Genomic DNA, 23,902 nt, shown 5'->3' with positions numbered 1-23,902 from the left:
TATTTTTCCACGCTGTCTCTGCAATACAAAACAAAATGCAAGAAAAAAATATAAATTGTGAGTTTGATTTAATAAATTAATATACATACACTTTTAAGATGTACAATGGTCATTGCATTAATCCATCCGTCTTTTGTTTTTCTTCTATTTTTTTTTAAGACAACAAAGTCTGCGTTCAAAATATTTACACATGTACAATTCTCAGGCAACTCTTTACAAAGCAAGGCATGAACAACAATACAGACACATAGTTTCAAACCTCTAATTCTTGAAACGTAAACATACTATGTTGTACGACTGCCGGCGACGCGACCGTACGATACAGTATAAATCAGCCATTACTCTCCTGTCCTGCACCTTCAATCTGAACAGATCACTTGGTTTGCGGCACACATCTCATACAATCTTCCCCCCAGCCACCGATTGGGCACAAAGGGCATTTAACAAACTGATTGACATGTATTGAATCCACCAAGATCCACAGGAGATTGCCGAGGAATGCAGTCTTAGGAGCGGTTTGAAACCCGCAGAGGGAAAGGGAAAGGTGGGATTGGGTGCAAAAATGTATTGACTCGTCACACACCAAACACTACTCAGCCACAGGGTTGGAAGGCGGGATCAAGCCTACTCTTTTGCGTTCGTAATTGACCAGCCTCTGACCGACGAGGTACCTGCACAGAGTGAGAAAGGAGAAATGAAGCTGATTTTAGTTCTTTGTTGTTCAATGGACCTATATTCATACTGTAATAACATTTTTGTAAAGCTCTATATCCTGAATTATTGCTATAAAGAGTTTAAGTAACAGGAGTCTCCCCATCTATCCAGCACTTAAAGTATCCAAATTATTTTTTCAGGACAGAACACCAATTTTATCCAATTAAGAGAGAGAACCCGACTAGGTTAATTTGTCATCTTCAACTGTATAGTCACACATGCGCTTCATTAGAGTTGATTAGTTTTTTGATTATTTTCAAATTCATTTAGAAAATCCTCTAGTGGTGTTGAAAAAGTAGCACTAGTGCTGGAACATCTGGTCTGTCCATTGTCATTGTTTTCAATGTTATTGTGACGTCAAGGCTTTCTCTTAATTTTCCTTTTTGCATACTCTATTTTTGTGTGTATGCTTCTACGTTGTCCACTTATTGATACCTTGTTGTAGCTGTGACTACGTTGTGTTGTTTTTATCCTGTTATGTAAAGCACTTTGTGACTATGTGCTATATAAATAAATTCATTATCATTATCATTATGTCAATATCAAATAAAAGAAACCAAAAAAATCAGCAAGTCAGCCTCCCCGTAGTCACTTCTATTTCTATGGGAGCAAAGGGGTGGACCGCCTAGTTGTGGCACGGTGACAGCTTTGAAGCGTGTGAGGTCCAAAAGAGCATCGCAGTCCCGCCCCCTTTCATGATGACGACAGGCCCGGAAGATAACTCCCCATTCATTTTCCCCATAGACGTTTAAGCCTCGGACAAAGCCAACTCTTGTTGTGACGACAAATGACAATAAACACAACGTTGGTCCGATCAAATAATTAGAAAGAAGAAAAACTAAAGAAATGTGTTGTACCCTCACTACCCTGACCTTTTTTTCTTGATCAAAAACCTTGCATGATTTGTCACAACAACAGTTGGCTTTGTCCGAGGCTGAAAAGGTCTTTAAATAAATACTTTGTGAAACGTCTATGGGGAACATGAATGGAGAATTATCTTCCGGGCCTGTCGTCGTCATGAAAGGGGGCGGGACTGTGATGCTCTATGCGTGTGAACTTGAAGTTTGGAGTTTAACATTGGTGGACATTGTCAAACAATAGGAAAAGTATCACCACAAAACCGGTACTGCCCACCACCCAACAGGAGGACAACACGTCTGTCCAACAGTACGAGTCAGGACATAACATATCCAAACAATTGTCAACCTCCTACACCCAGCTCCAGACATTGAAACCTGCCCATCTGGCTTTCTAAAGCAGGTATCTGCAAATCCTTACTTGTCATTCTTGATGTGTTCGTAGAGGCGCTTGAACTGTCGAATCTGGAAGGACAGGATACCGATGAGAGAGACGACCATCAACAGGAAGGGGTAGATTCTCCTCTGCATCAGAATCTCCATCTCTGGGGTCACACCTGTGACAGGTATGCACTTTGTTAGGGGGGGGGTTCAGGTAACACTACCAATAGGTAGATGTCCTACCTGAAACCAGGGTCTACACGATAGTTACGTATATATCAGGGGGGCAGTCAGCCAGATATTTCGTGAAGCCTCATTTGAAATCGGTAGTTCATATAATGGCCTGTTGTGGCGCTGGACTGGACCCAAAAAGCCCCATAGCTCCATAGAGGCCCATGTATTTTGGCCCAACTTCACCTAGACTGTATTACCTTAATAAACATGGTCATGAATACTTTCTTCTTCCAGTCACTAGTTTAAAGTCTCATTTCTAATGTCATAATATTCTTTTTGGAAAATTATGGTCCCATTAATTAAAAAAATGACCATAAAGAAAAAAAACCATCGCGTATGTTCTGAGGGGCGTGGCTACCGTTACAGTCTATGATCGGGATTCCCCTCCCACTCGAGTCAAAATAAAAACCAACGGAGAAGAAGGGGGGAAGTCCCGCCTCGTTGTCTGGGCAGCCAATGGCCAGCTGGTCCAAAACGGAGCCAGCCAATGGCCAGCTGGTACCAAACGGATCTAGAAAGATGGCGATTTACAGTGCAGGAATAACAGGCTTCATTTTACGTCCATGTTAGACCCGGCGAACGCTTTGTCCATATTTTTTACAGTCTATGGTATATATACATATTCGTTAATGCAGCTTTACAATAAGTCATTTAATAAAGAATCATGGCATTGGTTCTTCACACTCTTTCCAAGACTATCATTACTTCTTATGAAATGTTTCATACATTTTCTCCCTGTGTCAAATGCAAGCTCAGCTTGTAGATCTGCTATTTTCAGTGCACGACAACAGCACACAAATATACACACATAAATTAACTTATCTTAACTGTTGATGCTATTAAGGGCATGGCCAACTGTCCACGGGCCAGGCAGAGATTCTGGATCTCAATCGAGAGTTAACCCTTACAATTAACATAAGGGTTGATCATATCAATGAGAAGCACCAATATATGTACAGTTAAACACATGCACGCGCACATGTGCACGCACACACACTCACACACACTCACCCACGGCAGGTACCACGCCTATGGAGATGATGTACGGCACACACAAGGAGAGCAGCAGGACTGAGATGACAGGAGCTGCCAGTTTACGGATGATGAAGTGGAGATCAATATTCCGGATGCCGTTGGCGTAAACCTGAGGAAGACAGCTTGCACTTTAAACACTGTAAGGAAAAAAACCTGGCTTATTGAAAATGTTTGTCAGTTGCAAGACATGGAACAGTTACAGCATCATGGATCCCAGGAACAATAGTCGCCTCTACGTTGTGGACTAATGGGGATCCTTAATAAACAACACCTATGCAATGTGAAAACATTCATCTCAAATTCACCTGTTCAATGACAGTCTTCAGCCACCACTGGGGGCCCATGAGGGTGATGGCAGCGATGATCTTTGCATGGAGAACTCCAAGAGCCCAGTCCTGGAGAGAAAGAGAGAGACTGTGAGCAAGAGAGCATTAGATTTTCAATGAAGGCATTGAATTGTATGAGGATCATCATCAGACTTGAAACTCCCCTCTGCATTTTAAAGCAGTCATTCCATATGACGGGAAAAGTCTAGCTGAGAATTCAATTGAAATGTCCATGACTTCTTTACTGTGCAATGATGTTTAGTTAGGATCGACTACATTATTTGGGTATGTTCGGTAACATTTGGTCTCTGTTTATGTTCGATATATGGCCGATACTGTCAATAGACAATAACATGTATAGACAGCAGGGTGGTCCTTTAAAGAGTTACGGTACATGTGATGGGTAAAGACAAACAAGAGTTCTCACAAGTCAAGAACAATGTCTTCACAATTTCCATGCATGCTGCTCGATCTGTTTCATATGATCGTAGATTGACTACACAACAATGGAACAAATCTTGAGATGATATGTCTAGGAATGGAAAAAGAACCATCACATCACACTGCTGCACACGCATGTGCAAGTACACACACACAACCATATGTGTCCTTCATACCTGCCATGGGTAGAAGAGAGGTGTCTGGTCTAGTGGCACCCTGAGAGGAGCCACGATGACTAGTTCAAACAGCAGACCCAGCAGCAGTGGGATGACTCCAGCTACCAGCAGAGCAACTACTACGGTCTTTAGGATCTGCACGCACGCACGCACGCACGCGCACACGCACACGCACACACACACACACACACACACACACACACACACACACACACACACACACACACACACACACACACACACACACACACACACACACACACACACACACACACACACACACACACACACACACACACACACACACACGTTTGTTTTGTTTTTCTCTGTGTACAGCAAAATATTGATCTCAATTCCAGATGATATGAATCAGGATTGATGTAATGGCTGCGATAGACTATTCCCAGCTAACTTGGTCGATGCTTCATGGAAATTGTAATAACAAATAACGGCCAAAACAGACAGAAAGGTTGGTTGTATAGTAAATGTAAGTGTCCCTAATAGTAGGTATTAAGCACTAGTGCTATTATTCTGTTCTGAACTTGATTGGTGAAATTACATAAGCAGGCAAAGAATAATAGGATTTACCAAAACATGAAGGAAGTGAGCAAAGAGCACATTTCCTGTCCTGGTACCTTTGACAGAAAAAGACTCGCTCACCGTATAGAAAATAGAAGTAAAACTCCTTAGACTGAGACTTAAGAAAATATTATTTTATTTTATCATGCTCAAAGTGCTCTGTGCTCAAAGTGCAATTAATTTTTTTTTTTTTTTCTTAAGTCTCAGTCTAAGGAGTTTTACTTCTATTTTCTATACCTTGAGCGAGTCTTTTTCTGTCAAAGTTTCCCTTATGTTTTTGAGTCCACCGCTACCGTAGTCAAGTTTGGAAGAGAAGAAAAAGGACGAAGAAACAGTTTTCTCAGTGCTTCACTGTCCTGGTACCTTACCATGAATGTCCACTCCTGGACTTTAAGCATGATGACAGTGCGTCCCTGAGGCATCCAGGCCAGCAGCACGGTGGCGCCGCGGATGGACAGCCAACAGGCGTACAGGCCGCATGCCGCCGTGTACAGCTCGTGGATTTTGGAGCTGCCCGTCCAAAAGGACATCAGCCACCGCCCGGTGAATACTGCGACACGTCAGAAGAACATATATATGCTCAAAAACTCTGCACACGTCATAATTATTACTCAATAAGCTAGTAATAATACTCAGCTAACATCTGTGATTTTTTGATTAATTATTACTATACATCGATAGAATTGTGGCTCTCTAAGTCTAGTCGATCTTACGCTTAACTCCCAAGAGACACATATACAGAACAGTAGTACATACATACACTATACAATTTAGGCATTTAGCAGACTTAATCCAGAGCGATTTACAGTAAGCAAGAACAAAAAACATGGTAATACATCAAATACATAAAAATAGTCATCATGAATCATACGTAAGCTAAGAACCTAACAGTGGAATATTAGATATAATGAAACTATGTGTATACACTAGAGTGCTATGTCTACATAAAATGCTATTTAAGTTACATAAGTTGAGTCTATGCATACGCCTATAGAGAGTTAGACACACACGGACACAGCCTCTGAAGAAGGCAGCAGAACCATACTATTTGTCTGTTTTATATATATATCATCTTGAACATGTCAAATAAATACTGAAAGAACTTAATTGTGTGTGGTTCTGTTCAGTGTTTATGGAGACGTATACACAACTATACACATTTACTCTTCAATCATGGCTTGGGCGTGGGGTTAGGAAGAGGAATGGCAGTCTGTTGGTTGTTGTCTTACCTGGCAGGGTCAAACACACCAAGCTAGCCACCAGCAGGGTGATGCACATGAATGCTATCAGCAACACAATCTGCAGACAGAGAGGTAAATAAAAAAGTTAATAAAAAGTCTTCTGTCGACTGACAAGCTGTTGTGTTCTACCACCTATTTTTTTCTGAACCGTGAGCCAGTAACAGTGATCACGTTATCACAGTCTAGATGTGACACGAGCTGATCTGAATTAGATTATGGTGTAAAGGAGAGAGAAATAATCACCATCAGGACACCATTGTTGTGTCATTGAGAGTATTAGAGTTGTCAGTAGTGAGTGCAACCATTGAAGCCTGAGGATGTAGCATAACTTTGCCAGGAATGGCTAAGGGTGGAGTTATAGGGATGAAGCTGTAGGTGGTAGTTAGGGCTTAGGGCGTAGGCACATTTCTAAATTTAACTGCAGCACACACCACAAACTTTAGGTGGTCCTAAAATGCTTTCCAGAGAAGAGGTTTTAATTTGAATTGTTGTGCTTCTACATATACATGTCTGTCTTTAGTAAATTGATAATGATAATATACTGTCAAGTTTGAACAATAACAGTTTCTGTTATCGATTACTGGGGGGTAATCATTAGTGAGACTAACACTACAACAAGAACGATAGTAACTGATTCAAGCTTTACTCTGAATACTGGTTTAGGTTACCCGACTTAAGGAAGTCTAATCCTATTAGAGTCTAATCTTATTCAATCAACGGATTCAACGCTGATGCAAATCAATCCAATCAAGTCCATCCTTAAAGGACAACTTTAGTTTTTTTCAACCTTGGTTCATGTTTTAGGTTGTTATTAGAGAAAGTAAAAGATGAGTGTTATTTTTTCTTCATTTGCTGATTTCTTTGGTTTTAGGGATTTTAGCTGTTTTTGACAGGGGGGGCGGGGGCATTCGAGCATGGGGCTAAATATGTATTTTTTTCCAAGATTTTATAGCGATTTATTTTCTTATTATTTACTATAGTCCTACTAAACTCCAAGAAATTACATCCGACCACAAAAGATCACAGGATCTACTGAATGTGTCAAACTGACATATTGAGCCTATGACACACAGTGTGGCTTCCCCCCAGTAGGCTACCGTCACATTCAGTAGATCCTGTGATCTTTTGTGGCCAGATGTAATTTCCTGGGGTCTAGTAGGACTATAGTAAATAATAAAAAAAGAAATCGCCATAATATTTTGTAAAGAAATACATATTTAGCCCCATGCTCGAATGCCCGCCCCCCTGTCAAAAACCGCTAAAATCCCTAAAACCAAAGAAAGCCGCAAATGAAGAAAAAATAACACTCATCTTTTACTTTCTCTAATAACAACCTAAAAAAAAGAGTATATGAACTACATCATTGCTAAGGAAATCAGAACTGGCAAAATACAAAGTTGGCATTCACTTGAACAACTCATGTTTCTCATCATTTTAATTTGCAACATCCTCTTGCAGAATAACTCTGCGTGTGACCGGAGCCTGAGGAACTCATTCAAAACTAGCCCTCTAATTAACAATTTTATTATAGGCCAATGTGAAAAGGGTGCCATTTCTTCTTACGCCTTGGATGGCAATTGGGTGATTTGAGGCATTTTGTTCCAAAAATGTGTTTTGCTAAAATCCACCTGCACTATAACAGGCCAATGTGAAAAGGGTGGGGTATATTCCTCAGCCTAGTAGAAAAGTCTGTGAAAGATTTCACGTAAATTGCATTCTGTAATCTAGAGTAGTATTATACAATTTTTTTTTTTTTATAAAAGTCGGCCTCCTGGCCGTTCTCGAACATTTGGGGCAGAGGTTCATCGGTGGCATCCAGGGAGTGTGTGTGCAAAAAGACCGGGTTAACGGTACCGGTGATTAGCTGGTAACAGACGGACAGACGGACGCACACACGTTCCTGCAAACTTTGAAAGCCATATGTTTGGACATATGTCAAAAAACATCAAAAGTAGCAGATCGACAAGCTCAAAATGGCAGATGGAGCTTGCAGATCTACTATTGATGCTTTTGTGTAAAATATGGAGATAAGAGGATGTGATTTTGTATTTTCTAATCCTGAAACGTGTCTTCTGCAGGTACATGAAGGACTCGTGTGTCACGACCATCAAGTTTTACCTGACAATTAATTATTACAAATTACAAATAATTGCAATTACATTTTCAACAATGGAACATACTGTATAAGAAAGGGCATATTTAATAACTTTATACTTTCAAACTAAAACAAATCTACGAAACGTTGTGACAACTTCTGATATTTCCACTATTTTGAAAAATGTAAAATATTCAACATGGAAACGATTATGGCGATTACCGGTATGCAAAAATAATTGCAATTACCTCGAATAACTGTGATATTATGCAATAATTGTGACAGGCCTACAGTACATGTGCCGGTTATGTACATTAGGAAGGAGGACCGACTCACCCTGAATGGGAAGCGAAGTGGCCGGTGGTAGGGTTGGAAGCCTACCGGCCCGCCCTGCTGCAGAATGGCCTGGTGAGCGGCATGGAGACCCTCCCCTACAGCAGGCGCGGGGTTGTTATTGTTGTTGTTATGGTGACCCGCGGGGGGGTTGTTGTTGTTGTTGTTGACGGGCTGATTAGGGTCGTTGTCTTCCTGCTCCCCCAGGAGGTAAGAGTGGAGGTCTCTGCATAGTTTAGATTAGAACAACACAGAAATGTGGTTAGTTGACTCAGTTATGTTAATTAGGACCCACATTAGAGACGCAACAATGAGCCTCTAGTCTATAGGCTTCCTGAGGCCCTGAACAAAGCAAATACAATATAAAATATATATACAATATAAAGCAATAAAAAAAAAGAACACAGAAAGACAAATTAACATTATAGAATCAAATCAAAATGTCCAGTCAAATTAAACAAATACATAAATGAGTCACTGTTTTTGGAAAGAGAATTTCAGAGTGCTATTGACCTGAACGGCTGAACCAGGGAATATAGAGCAAATATTAGGACGATCATCAATCAATAGACAGACAGTGGGGAGGAATAATCTATCAAAGTTCAGGAACACACACATGCAACTGGTCCTGGTAGTGGTGCAAATAGTGTACTAATAGTGTAGTCCTAAAGAAAAATATAAATGTATGCCATGCAGCCATACTGTGTATAAGCATTGGGCTGATCTGTGATCTTGAACTTGGACTACCGGTAATTGGAAAAATAAATACTGAATAGTGCCTGATACTACCCTCAATTCATCTAACAAATCTGATCAAATCTGGATTAAAATTAATGTTGACGGATAGACAGATGGCGATAATTACAATGCATTGCACATGCTCTGCTGGACACAGATGTAAAATAAAGTTGAGCGATTTAACATCATAAAAGTGCTGCTATTAAAATATTTATATGGGCCAAATCATAATGTCTTGACATTGAATGCCTCAAAAACAAAATCAGCAGTGGTCACATGACCACGGAGAGGAGGATGTGCCTGAGATGCCTGTAGATTGGGAAGGTTGGGAATAATAGCTATTCTGGGGAGTAATGGAGTAATCAAATATTGTAAAAAAAATTGTTTGTTGTCAATACAGTAAAGCTACAGAAACTAATAGATGGGAAATGCAGTAACTTGGGAAAACATCAAGTCTTATTATTGTATTCTGCAAATCTGTACATAATGTAGAAATGATTGACTTACAGTAGAAATCCTGCACTGACTGTCCAGGCCCGCACCAGGCCTTTGAGCCACTGCCGGGTGTGACCCTGTTCCAACAGAGCCGGCAACACCACCTGGAGTAACAGCAGCTCCAGAGACAGCTCACTGACTGGGGCATCACTGGAGAGAGATAAGGAGAGACTTGGTCAAAGAAAAAGAGACGGCTAGCTCAGTGATTAGGCCATTACTAGGAATATAATGCTCTCTCGGTTGAAACGATGTGAGACTTGGATTTACATTAATGTGAGGTTACACTGAGACAGCAACACATCACTGTGTTGCCCCTTTCCTCTCTTTCCTGTTCAGAGAGGAAAGAAGAGACAAGCCTGGGGAAAGATGTGTATCTCATGAACATTAACCGCACTGGTGGTGGGGTGGGGAGTGGCTCGCGGCTTGGGGGTACCACTGATGGGGAAAGAGGAAGATATTGCCATGCCTTTCTGGAGTGTTAAAGACAATAAAGTGAGAGCAGTGGATCATTAACACCACATCAATTAAAAATGGTAGAAATAGATGGTAGAGCATGACTTTGTAAGGAGGAAAGGTGACCATGATTATTATCAAAGAAGAGATAACATAACCCAGGAAGCTTTAACTCGCTCCACTGCTAATCCTACCCTGAGCAAGCTTAGTGTGTTAGTGTGACAAAGGTCACCAGTACTACCAAAGATTCCGTATAATGGGGTGAGGCTTTTTAATGCACAACAACTGACTAAGGGAGCCGAGCCTCTATGCTAGCAAGCTTTGTTGGCTACCTGTAGAGCATGACGTTGTAAGGGAGGAAGGTGGGCATCAGCACTTTAATGAGCCGAATTGGGAGCCACAGCATGAGAAGCACGATGGAACCGAACACAACCACGGAGAGGATGAAGCGTCTCAGATGCCTGTAGATGGGCAGGTGGATCATCTCCTGAACCGGGTTGAAATCGGGGTCGTTGAGGTTTCGCAGAAACCACAGCACTCCGGGCCTCAGCACCTTGAGGGAGATGGGGGGACGGGAAAAGAGATAAATAAATGGGAGAACGGCAGTAGTGTGGTATTCAATGATTTACACTTCAATGGTGATGTGATTGTATTATCTGCAACTGAATGTGCGACCAGTGCCAGTACCTGTAGTCAATAAAGAATCCATAATGTGTGTTAATACATTTATCTTCCACAACATTAATTTCCCCAGATCCTACTCTCCCTAAATGCTCTTAACACAATTTTGAGTCTCTGGGAAAAAATAAACACCAGGAGAGCTATTATTATCCCCTCTTCTCCCAATTAAGTTGTCAAGCCAATTCCCTAATCATATTATAATTATCTTATAATGTAGTCCCCACGGGTTGGTTCATCAGGGAGGGTGTAGACGAGAACGTTTCACCTGTGATACACGCGACGCCACCGATCCACTAATTAAGTGAGTTAAGTTTCCCAGTTTGTCCTCCTGGTGAAACTCCTCACTCGATTAGTGGGCCGGTGGCGTCACATGTATTAACTTGTTATGGCAAGTCTTTCCTAAAGTGGGTTCTGGGGACACCTAGGGATCGTTGATGGGGTTTCAGGGGGTCCCCAGCTTCATTATTGAACCAAATAGACCCTTACAGGTCTGTAACTCTGAGAGCGAACAAATTACATTTGTACCCTCTCAAGAATTAAAATCAGGATTTGACAGTGTAGATTGGCGTCTCAGAGATAGTAGAGAAAAGCTTTCGCACACCTAGTGTAGAGGCTGAGGACAAATGTATTATGCGGGCAACGTGTCGGTCCTTCTTGAGGCATGCCAGAATGTTTCTATTTTATTATTGGTTTCAGAGAGGGTTTCAGAGATAGAAAATATTGTATCAAACAAAGGTCAGTGGCCTAATGAATATCAAACTCCATCAAGTCCTCCTGCAGGTCCCTGAAACTAAAATGTTTGAGTACAACTGCTGTAGGAGTCGCTAGTGCAGCGTGTCACACATCGCACTCCCCACCACGCTTCTCTCCCACGAACACGAGCAACTGTGTTCGTCGAAACACGTGGCCCAGCTGGACGCACCAGGGAATTCAAAGCCATAGTCTCTGCGGTGGTGGGCAGGAACTTTACCCCATGTGCCAACTGGACACCTCAGCAGGGCTATGTTTGGACTTTGGAATCAGGTTCTCACCTCTCTGAGGAGGAGGATGAATGAGGCGAAGTAGAACACATAGACCATTCCCACAAGCCAGTGTAGGAACATAGTGGTGCCTGGTGCCGATTTAAAACTCAGCTCTCTGTCCTTCAACGAGGCGTCGAACATCTCCTGCAGAAGGAAGGACAGTTTAAACCCACTGCACATTGAAAAGTGTGGTGGAACAGTAACATGTTATTACAGATGGAAATAAATTAAGTACCGGTACATGCAAGAGTGACAGTATAACGTTGCTGTCGGACGGAAACCTTATAGGTCAATGTCCAAAACGGTTACTTTTCAAGAAATAGATAAAATAACCTGTGTTCCAATATATTAAGTAGTTATTATTTATTTGCTGAAAGTCATTGGTACAATATTGATAACCCCCCACAAAAAAACGAAAAGTGAGTTGTGGAGGAGTCTTACTAGAGAGCAGATGTCAAGCCACCAGCCACAGATGAGTGGGAACACACCAATCTCCACCACAACCAGCAGAGAGACCTATAACAGAGGCACAGTTGATCCTCATTAACACTACAGCAGCTTATGTTATGTTTATTTATTTGACATCACAATCACATTGGATGGACAAGACGCACTGCCCAGTGCTTACAGTGTATTAGCACGAGTGCTGGTTTTCAACACCTGATCAAGTACAAAAAAGTAAAAACACACACAGACACACACACACACACACACACACACACACACACACACACACACACACACACACACAAGTAATATTTAACATAATCAAAATTAAACCAAATGAAATTGTGTAACAAAATAAAAGTAGACATAATTATTCAAGCAACCAATCAGGAAAACAAACTAACATGCAGATATGACACTTAGTTATTACTGTGGTATTATATTACCAACGTTACAAAGAATTGTGATTATTTTATTAACACAATGTTCATGAAATACATTGTAAAGTACCCCTAAAATACTCCTTTTCACCTGCGATTTCCCCCTATGTCACTGGTAACCTCTACTGTTGGTCTGGTGTAGACAACCACCTCTCCTCCGATACACATGCTGCTTTTTTGTTTTAGAAACAAGAGGCTGGCCACATAAAATGCTAAATGCTCGAGCTGTCAGTGGACAAGAAACCAATGCCAGTGTATCCTGTGCACCCCAAGACACTAAAACCAGTGCATGTTTGACAGACCACTTTCAAAGTGATTTGCAGTGCTTATGCAAAGAACACAGACACGGAAAAGAGTTACCTTGACAACGATGTAGCAGACTCCCAGGAGACGTCGTGAACGCTGGAACCTGACCAATGCAGCCAGACCCTTACACATAGCTGTCAAGGATCAATATCACACCAACTCAACTCTAAAACTACATGCATTATGAAATTCATCTTCAAGTAACCTGGTAAGACACAGCCCAGGTAAGCAGCTTACAGTTTGTCAAATTATGATGTCTGGTTGTGCATATAAACATGTATGAAATTCATTCATATGCAACTCTGTGCCCATTGCCTACATGTTAAACACAGAAGACAAATGAATTAATCTATGGGGGCCTTTGTGACATGATCATTTTATATGAAGATGTGTTGGTGATATGGTATTGATTGATTGATTGAGTGATTGATTTAATACAGTGGTACAGATGTACAATAAAGCTGAAAATATTAAAACAAAAAGCCCTGGCAGCTTGTTTCCATTGTGGTCCTCATCAAGGTATCAGTAGTAATAAGCAAGCAATACGCTAATCAAGATTAGAAATGCCCTAAAGAAGAGCGACCTTTAAGATGTGCATAAGGCAAAGGATACATGACAGAGAATGAGAGTCATAGCCAGTAGTATGTAGCCCACTATGGTTGTGATCAAGCCCTCAAAATGGGATGCCTGGACCTAAGGACAAGAAGTCACAGACAAAACAAGGAACAATTATTTAGCATAGCTTAAACGGTCCATGGTTTTTGGATGTAATGAATTGATTTGACTGACATGACGTAATACGTTTCTTACATGTTCCTCAAAGCCAAGTCCAACGACAGAGAAGTGCCCAATATGGTAAGGACAGAACGCTGAAAGAGGAAGTATAATAAGATGATACGTAATGCATTTAACCTGCATCATGAGCCTAGTACCTGTACTACTTAATTATTATATGCAGTTCAATTTTTTTTTATTCTCCTTTATTTAAATCTGCAGTGCAGTCCATGAGTTTCATGTCCTAACCAGGATTTGAACCACACATGATACCAGGGGCAATGCATGTACTGTAGGAGCTTCAGGCAGTACTATTTGACAACCAATAGGGATCAAGCCATTTAGGAGGAGATGAAAGTAGACACAAACTCTTGGCTTCAGTGCCACAAATCTTATTGACGGACGAGAGAGAATAAAGCTAAGAGTGTGTGGCGACTACTTTCATCTCCTAGTTCTGCTCCCGCAGGCGGCACCTCAAAAGGTTTGGTGCGCGTTGCACTCCTCTGAACTTCAGTTATTATTGTATTAACCCATTCTGACCTGCGATCAGATTCATACGAGGTTTCCGCCGGACACACACTGGTCTGATGAACCCATTCTGACCTGAGATCAGATTCTAAAAATGTCAGTCGCTCTTCGATTTTTCTAAAATAGCAGACCTACAAGCTCGTATCGCGCCACTCGGTGGCGCGATATGAGCTTGTAGATCTGCTATTTTTAAATAGCTAAAGCACGACATGATGCTGACACCAAAATGGGTGCCCGGTCAGAATGGGTTAAGATACTCATACAAATGAGTTAGAAGTCAGGAATGCATATTTTACCAGGTGAGCAATTGTGTGGTTATTCACGTCATGACATGTGTAATTGTTAGGGTTATGTATCATAGATGCTATTTTATAATATCTTACGTTATAGTACCAAATTGTGATTATCTTCACACCGTTTGATTTTAATCTACTCACCAAAGACCAGGATGAAGAGTGTGTTTAGAGACACCACCCAAAACACATGCTCCTAGAAAATGATAAAACACAAAATCATCAGCTGACTGTCTTTCAAATCCCAGACATACTTCCAAGCAAGTGTTGGGGTAAGAAGCTAAAAACATGACATCGGATAATTCTGTAGGCTTACGTCAACTTACCAGGAAGACCAGAGATCCATCCAGACCAAGCATCTGGGAGAAGGCGCAGAATGACATGACGTTTTAATGAAATAGCTCTAGGTATATAGCAGGACTATATTAGTACTGTACAGAATGTGAACTTATGCAATTATGTGTAGGGGAATGTCAAATCAGTGATATCAATATAATTGATATTGTTGTTCAGACTTACCCTCTCCCAGGTCAACTCTTCGGCTGCTCTATCCCACTCCAGAGCATTCCAATTCATGTCATCTACAAATAGGGATTCAGGCTGATTTATACTTTGTCATAATGACTATCGCACAACCAAAAAGTATGTTATTTTGTGTGCCTTCAAAGTGATTTCCTCAAGGTCACAAAAACTCCAATAGCCCTACATTGTTAACACAAGACTTCACCAGTAATATCTCTTTGACAAAAGAGAGCAATTTGTGATCTAAATTCATTGAGGTAAATCAATCCTGTCCTGTTCCAGAATACAACCCCTGTGATATTTACAAAAAGGGAATACTTAAAAGTATAGCAGCCCCTCTGTAAACAGTGTTGTTGTAGATTATTGCAACTCCCTCTACACCGGAATTAGCCAGTCATTCTTATCCCGACTCCAAATGGTGCAAAACGCGGCTGCCAGACTCCTGACTGGCACCCCTGTCCTGGCCTCTCTTCACTGGCTGCCGGTTCGGTTCAGAATTCAATTCAAAACCCTTCTTTTTACATACAAAGCACTAAACGGACTGGCCCCCTCCTACATCTCTGACCTCCTATCATATCCCTCCTCCATTAGGACCCTCAGGTCAGCAGACAGATGACTCCTAGAAATGCCAGCGACAAAGAAGAGGCTCAGGGGTGACCGTGCCTTTGCTGTCGCAGCTGCCAGTTCCCATTATGGAACAGCATTCCTCTTGCCGTCAGATCTGCCCCCTCCGTTGATAGCTTTAAGTCCAGGCTAAAAACATTCCTATATTCACAAGCCTTTCAGTCCCCCTGATGCTCTTGCACGTTTATACATAGGATATGATTGCCTTGTTGCTTTTAAACTGCACTTAACTTCTTTCTTTTTTTTCCTACTGTACCATTATGGATTTTTTTGATTGCTTTATTTTACACAGGTGTATAGCATTAATGACCTGGTTGGCACTAAAAACTGTGAACGTGAATACAAAATCTCTCCAACCTTGCGCTCCATTGTTAGCGTCTGCATCTTCAGCAGCAGCCCCGTCCTCTATCTCCACATCCTCTTCATTGTTCAGCTCAGCGTCGTCGCCCTGGTCCGGCGGCGCATCAGGGGGCTCTGGGTCTGCCTCGTTCTGGGCCGGGAGGTCAGCTGGGGCCGGCTGGGCCACAGGGGGCTCGTTAGCTGCTCCCTGACCTGCACCTTGTGCCTGGAGTCAGCCAACATTATAAGTCAGTTTACAGGAACATCAGAGAGGGAGGAATGTGTGTATGGGGTGTGAATGTGAGTGTCAGAACAAAAGTGAGATGCTGAGTGAAGACATAGATTTTGCAGTAAGTGACTCCATATAGACTGCAGGACATTTCACAATATTTTTATGTAGATAAATGTTGTAAGAGCCTATCGGTGAAAGCTATGGTGCTACAAAGACAATTTAGTGTATTTAGAGTATTTTTTAAAGCCCTGGAATGATTCACTTAACCTCTCCTTCTACTTGACCTCAACTTATCCTCAGTAGAGCTGGACTAAACCCTCAGTGGAGGGTTACAGTTATGAGAACGTTTCAGATTCTCTGGAACCTGTCCACAAACTGGAATTGCTAAACAACACAGTCAAAATATTGATGGATGGGTGATCTTCAGTGTGAGTGCATTTGACCTCGTTGGCTTGTGCAGCCACGTTGGGTGGCGGCGGCTGTTGCTGCTCGAGCCACTGGGGGGCGCCGCCATGGACGATCTGTTCTCGGAGCCACACCAGGCTGATGAATGCACACAGAGTGCAGGTGACCACGAAGCAGCCCTGCAGACAGTCCGCCAGCAGGTTTTCTCTAAAACATCAAATGCACATGCAAGCATATACACAAGTAATGTATACATGAGAGGGAACTTTGAGTGTGCCTGTAGCGAGCATGCTTTCAGGAGTCGAAGTGAACTAGTTGAAAATGTCCTGTACAATGCAGGCATTGTTGGAAAGTAAATTACGTTGATTTGTCTTCAATTTGACCATGGTGCTTTTTCACCTTCACATAATTTAACCACTTAAACACAGAATTCTTTGTTGTACGTCAAGTGAAAATAGCAATCAAATAATAGGCGATCGGCCCAGGCTGTGGCGTAACGGTCTGGGCACCGGACTGGTAATCCAGTCGCAGTGTGCCGCGGGTTCGACTCCCGAACCCGACACGGCCTTTACTGCATGTCATCCCCCCATCTCTCTCCCGTTTCCTGTCAGCCTACTGTCTGTCCCTTCAAAAATCAATAAAAGGTGTAAGCCAAAAAAATATCTTTAAAAAAGAAAAAATAGGCGATCCAGGTAAAAAAAAAAAAAGAGGGAACAGCCTTTATTATACCAACATGTTTGGACCTCACTCGGTCTTCACCAGGGAGGACAGTGGAAATAGCCAATCACACAAGCTTATATATCTATTTTCACCAAATATTTGTCTATTTTCACCTATAATGAAAATGGGTTTCTAGGATTCATGTGGTCCAACGACAGATATTACTAAAGTACAGTACTTTGATCATCACTCACGTGGAGAGCATGTCCAATGGCAGTGTCAGAAGTGAGCTCACAGAGCCAGTAAACAGACACTTGTAGATGCGACCTGTGATGAAACAAAAACGATATTTTACACCATTTAAGTGGTATAACATCATTTAGCATTTCTGTGACGGGCCTAAACATTCTCCCCTTCCTCCCCACACACAGGAACAGTTTTGACGTGGGTTTTGACATATAATCATTTTGGAAATATCAAGATTTGCAACATTTCACAAGATCGGTAGCGGTATCGGACCTATCGTATCGGCCGATCATGAGAAAAACAATCAGTGATCGGTATCGGTCCCAAAAAACCTGATCGGAGCATCCCTACAAAAAGATAATACATATTTTGGCCTAAAGTTACTCCTTTTTCTTCTAGTTGTTGTTACCCTGGCTGTAGGTGGTTGTACTGTTAAGTAACTTGAAAAATAACCATACAAATACTGCAATGTTATATTTTTCCATATCGCCCACCCCTAGCTCAGTTCTAATTTGACATGCGGCACAGACCAGAGAAAGGAGAAGAGGTGGGAATGGAGTATAGTCCAGGCTCTCAGTGTGCATGCTTGCATGTGCGTTATGGTATCTCGTTAAATTCGAGTCAACTGCGATGCAGTTCAAATCATTAATGATTGCGGTGCATCCTGCACTATACTTATATGCAACAAGACACGAACAAGACGAGTGCTACAGTGGACTGTTTTCTGAGTGCTGTGCCGGTGCGGAATCAAGCTACAGCGAGCAATGAGGGACAATACAGATGGTACAGAGGCTCAATACAAAAGGCAAAGCAACAATATATTAAAAGGCTGATTATATCAACAATTTTACGTTGTCAGGCTTCCAAGTTGCCTAACTTTCCGCGGGTCAATGTCGCCTGCAGTAGGTTAGGGACTTAATGAGTCTAAAAGACCCACTAGCATCTGCTAGAGGGTAGAGACTGAGGAGACAGCTCTTTGCTATCACTAGTAGGGCTACAAGTAAAAAATAACATTACAAATTGAAATTAATATTAATTAGCAATAGTGGCAGAATTAGGGGTGGACATATAATTGTATATTCATTGGTGGGCCATGGGGTCACAAAATGAATGAGGCCCACCTGCAAGGGTGAGGGTCCTTCAAAGGGTTACGCCAGGGCTCCACTGGGCGCGTTTGGGCGCGTTGCGTCACGCGTGCGTGCGTCAAAAAACGAACCGGTTCAATTTTATGGTGACGGAGACGCGACGCAACACGGGCAGTGGAGCCACCCTCCATTGATTAAAAGGGCACATTCCCGACGTTGACGGAGACGCAACGCAGACGCGACGCAGACGCGCCCAGTGGAGCCCTGGCATTAGGGTTCACCACACTGCAAGTTCCAAGGCAAACCATTCAATTTTCAGAACCTTTGGTCTAATGGTGGCACTAGAGACCACCGTCTCTGCGTCTGTACTGCAGCATGAAGGTGCACCGCAAATTACAATGTAATCCATCCAATAATCTTGTTTGGGAGTAAAATATGAGCGAGGTTATAATTTCTGGCCTGATGGTGACAAGATGAAGGGTCATAGGCATGACAATCCAGTTTGTATTCAGCGTTGGATGGAAGTCGGCTCTTCGGTGCTACTGAAAGTTTCTGACGAGTTTTCAGTCTATACTGAAAGTTGCGCATCAGAAGATGTACTTCTGATGCCTAAACATGAGTTGTTGTGCATTTATGAGAATTACAACCATTGTGTTTGATGTTGTTTAAGATTGTCCTCCCAATGTTAATAAATGCATACTGTGGGACAATGTCAATTTATAGTAATTCTACTACTTTGCTTACCGGTACTACTTTGTAAGTGTTTTTTACGTAACTGTGTGTGTGTGTGTGTGTGTGTGTGTGTGTGTGTGTGTGTGTGTGTGTGTGTGCACTCACATGCAGTTAGAGGAACTACACCAAGCCATGCGAAAGCCACCAATGTATAATGAAACCAGTAGCGTATTGCCGTGCCCACACTGGTCAACAACCCTGCGCAGATGTCCTGTATGGGAAGACGGGACGGCATATCTGGGGAATAGACTGGGGGTAACAGAGAAGACAGATGTCAATAACAGAGCCACAGCATCCTTATGTATCTACTTTAACCCATTCTGACCTGAGATCAGATTCATACGAGGTTTCCGCCGGACACACACTGGTCTGATGAACCCATTCTGACCTGAGATCAGATTCTAAAAATGTCAGTCGTTCTTCGATTTTTTTCAAAAATAGCAGACCTACAAGCTCGTATCGCGCCACTCGGTGGCGCGATATGAGCTTGTAGATCTGCTATTTTTAAATAGCTAAAGCATGACATGATGCTGACACCAAAATGGGTGCCCAGTCAGAATGGGTTAAAACTGCTGATCCGACAAGAACTATGATCTATTATAGAAGAAAGCAGGTCACAGGTGTAGTGTAGTACACTACACTACACATGAAATAAATGAGTATAATGTGTTAAGTAATGTCGCTCCGTACAAATGCTATTAGAGTCCATAAGAGCCCATGTGTTTTGAGGAAAGCTGACACTGTTTAAGTACTTACTTGGTGTGAAAGCAAATCTGTGCTTGCATAATTCACAGTACTCCTTTCTGCTGTGTTTCAACCACTGGACCAAACTGTAAAACAAACAACATGAACAAGGTGAGAAATAGAGTACACTGATGCCCCAAGATGTCAGACAGATGCATTATGCATTTTTCCGACAGTGCTTATTTCAGATACTATAATTATCCTCATCAAAATTCAATATTCGGTAGAAACCTTGATGATCAAAGTCTTTATAATGTTCATAGATGTGTGTTTAAGACAGAGCTGACAGTTAACACCTACTACTAGTACAACAAAATATGTATCCATTGTGCAAGACAAGCCCTTCATACGATGGCTAAACTTATATCAAGATATTAGCCTAAGGCGTGATTCATACTCCTATTTTAGAGCCGAATAAAAGTCGGTTCGGCTCTGTAGACTAGAGCCTACAATGTGACGTCATTTGAGGTTCGGTGGGGTGGGTACCGTCCTAAACCTTTCCGGTGCTACTGAAAATTTCTGACGAGCCAAAATCATTTCGGCACTACAGCGGTAAAATAGCAGTATGAATCGGCCCTTACTCAAGGATAACCGTGATTATAAGAAATAAGAATGATGACAGTCTCGGCTATGGTGAACTTTTCAGGACACACGCAAGCACGCACGCACAGTCGCACACACACACAGGCTGTGAGCATGTCGTAGGCCGATAATATTTCAGTCATAGTAAAACACACAGTATCATGAGTTTCTGATCACAATCTGGTTAGTCCCAGCTGTTTCCAAACACACTGACCAGGCAGTACAAAATAAACTGTGATAAAACCTACAGACTCCACAATTCTACTATTCAGATGCAACCCCCCCTACCCAAAAACCCTGGCCTCAACCTGTTGTTCAAAACTCTGTGGAGTTCATGAGCTAATATGGATTCAGCCACAGGTTCAACAAATGCCACAGAACAATCCAGGCCTGGCCTTTCTGACCTCCCCCCCCCCCCCCCCCCACCACCACCACCACCACCCACCACCCTAATGCTGCGTTCACACTAGCCACGACAAAAGCTACAAAATGAGTAAACGACCGGTCCGACTGGCCCCGTTATAACTAAACTAACCCTATTCCTAACCTTACAGTAAACTAATGGTCGGAATAATGGAATGTCGGAATTATGAGCGGACCCCCGACTGAGCGTGGCCAGCTACATTTCTCGCCATTGAGTCGCCATTGAAGTGTTGCTCAAGACACATTGTGTATGAAAAGGTTAGTGTTGAAAAACTGGTTAACGACATGACTACATTTTTCTTCCTTTTATAGAAAAGAGCAGGAATTTGGAGTGAAAATGGTGAAACAAAAACATTGATTGATTGACTGATTGATTGAAGCTTCACTACGTCATAGGAGCACTGAAAGAGTAGAAGACAGGTCGACTTTTTTGTAGAGCGTCACACCTGTCACACAGCGACAGAGGTTGTCAGCCGTCACACATTCGACATACATACGTCGTACTGTATATACACACATTTCTTCAGCTGTCACACATTCGACATACATATACATATTACATACCTCGTACTGTATATACACACATATTTCTTCTGTTACACACCGGCTGTCAATGCAGCCATTGTCACATACATTATCCTCAGTAACATGTCATAGGATTCACTGTCTACTTGACACTGTAGTAGATGAATGGTAGAGATGGTAGTGTGGTGTGGAAGATGGGCAGTCAACAATGACTGTTTTATTTTATGGAGGAGACAAAGTCACATACCATTCCTGATGGATGAACTTAATACTGCCAGTGCAGACGCATGGGTGATAGAGGGGTTTGTCCGGCGTCCCCTCCGAGCGGCACACACGACAAATATCCGCTGCACATATGAAAGTGAGGAAGATATATTTGAGATATTAAGACAGGTACCAATGGCACAGGGAGGATGGGGGAAAGTAGCATCGTTAGAGGCATCATGTTGAGAGAATAAGCGACTTGGATTGATGTATGATTAATTTGACTATTGTGGAAAGAGACTTAATACAAACTGGGCTCAGCTAGGACCATGCCAAGTTGGGCTATTGCTGTCCACCTGACATAACGTGCAATTGACACATAAGTTATTGATATGCTCCCTGACATGTTGACAACATATCACATCAGCTTCATTGAATGACAACATTATTCTTAGCAGTATGATCTCTTGTAGCTCAAAACATTCACTATAGCCTTGGTTGATTGTTAGCTAGTAAGCTTGCTTAACCACTAGGAGGCCACCATAGCGCCACCAGACTTGATTCTCTTTCAATGATGCAATTTGTGCAGTCAGTTCATTTACCTTCCTCGGCGGTATCCATTATGCTCGCAATGTACCTTTTCCCCCAGTGGTATGCTCTACTGAGAACCCATCCACACGTAATAATGTATAGCTGGCTAACAACGTTAAGCTTGCGAGAGATCAGAGTTTATCCTTGGGGTTCGGATGCATTGACAATCATAAAATGGTGTCCGTCCACACAGTTTTAAGACCCAGCAACGCTGCTTTGCTTCTTCACGTCCGATCTTACAACCAATTTTTTGTGTTTACAAAAGGTTTTTTTTTAAGTATTATTATTATTTCTACGGTGACATTTCCACCAGAAACGTGGCTGACGTTAACATCCTCCTCTTGTTTTGCTCAATAGTGACTCTGTCTCTGACTCTGAGTCTCTGACAGACAAAATATGCTAACCTCGCTAGTTGTTTCCCAAGTCAGTGAGCCTTGCTACCCCACGGCCCACATATCCTGTCACAACAGAACACTCCCATGTACGGCAGCGTTGAGGCCAAGCGCTACACACAAATTGGTGACCTATCGACTACTGTGACTCCAGAAGTCGCAATTGTCAAAGGCAAACCTAAATAACCTAAAAACTTAAAGAACATGAATATTTATTCGTTTCGGCAAATGCGCTCAGTTCACTGTAAAAAACAAAACGAAAAAAAAAACAACAACAACAACAACAACATTTGATTGTTTTCTAGGTTGTAAAATGCAAGAACTGCATGGATTTGATTTGATGGATTTCTTAATTTTTATGATTTTTTTGTGGCTTTCACCTTTATTTTATATTTTTTTATGGAGGGATAGACGGGGAGTAGGCTGACAGGACATGGGGAGAGAGATGGGGGGTGAAATAGTGGGTGAAATGCAGTAAAGGCCGTCGGGATCGGGAGTCGAACCCGTGTCACACTGCCATACTGGATTACCATCCAAGGTGAGCTGACCGCTGAGCCACGGCCTTGCTAGATTTAAGACTTTATGTTATTTATTCGTTTCGGCAAATGCGCTCAGTTAACTGGAAAAAATAAAAATGTATTGTTTCCTGGAGTCACATAATTTGACAGATCACCGATTTCAGTGAAACGTTTAGTTTCACCATGAATTTTACGGCAGGAAAACATCCGCGACTGTTGTCACGTGGTATACATAAAATAATCAGATACCGGTGACCGGTGTTGTATCATTTTCTCACTCAACACTGGTACACAGTCACACATGGATATTATTTACTAACACTGTGTGATGAATTGAACATGGTGGACCCTCTTGTAAACAAGTGTAATGCTTAATTGGGTCGTCCACTCACAGCTAGTTATTGTATTGTATTGTCTTTGTATTGAGTTTGTGCTTGAAATGTACTGTAATTCTGCAAACTGTTAATACATATTTAAATCAATCAATGT

The 23,902-nt window shown here is 42.0% G+C and overlaps 1 protein-coding gene across 1 annotated transcript; it reads right to left on the bottom strand.

Moving 5' to 3' along the window:
- Positions 1 to 51: 51 nt before the first annotated feature.
- LOC310867792 (E3 ubiquitin-protein ligase MARCHF6-like) lies at positions 52 to 22,941 on the bottom strand. Its single transcript, XM_083777926.1, has 25 exons — positions 22,515 to 22,941; positions 21,956 to 22,055; positions 20,191 to 20,264; positions 19,540 to 19,683; positions 17,626 to 17,698; positions 16,750 to 16,918; positions 16,093 to 16,300; positions 15,109 to 15,170; positions 14,916 to 14,948; positions 14,734 to 14,785; positions 13,805 to 13,863; positions 13,607 to 13,687; positions 13,049 to 13,117; positions 12,243 to 12,317; positions 11,811 to 11,945; positions 10,431 to 10,651; positions 9,658 to 9,795; positions 8,416 to 8,638; positions 5,973 to 6,042; positions 5,112 to 5,293; positions 4,165 to 4,299; positions 3,527 to 3,616; positions 3,198 to 3,330; positions 1,993 to 2,128; positions 52 to 671 (listed from the first exon to the last, which is right to left on the bottom strand). Exons 1-25 carry the CDS (start codon positions 22,531 to 22,533, stop codon positions 590 to 592), a joined length of 2,763 nt encoding a protein of 920 aa, XP_083634052.1. The 5' UTR covers positions 22,534 to 22,941; the 3' UTR covers positions 52 to 589.
- Positions 22,942 to 23,902: the final 961 nt, after the last annotated feature.

Source organism: Protomyctophum parallelum, assembly GCF_964188405.1.
Source record: "Protomyctophum parallelum genome assembly, chromosome: 12".
NCBI classification, from domain to species: domain Eukaryota; kingdom Metazoa; phylum Chordata; class Actinopteri; order Myctophiformes; family Myctophidae; genus Protomyctophum; species Protomyctophum parallelum.
This window is presented reverse-complemented; position numbering and strand designations above follow the sequence as displayed.

Coding starts and splice junctions, on each gene's coding strand:
- LOC310867792 (XM_083777926.1), bottom strand. Junction 14,949..15,108: donor AAGAGTTGACCTGGGAGAGG/GTAAGTCTGAAC, acceptor GCCTTCTCCCAG/ATGCTTGGTCTGGATGGATC. Junction 672..1,992: donor GAACACATCAAGAATGACAA/GTAAGGATTTGC, acceptor CACTCTGTGCAG/GTACCTCGTCGGTCAGAGGC.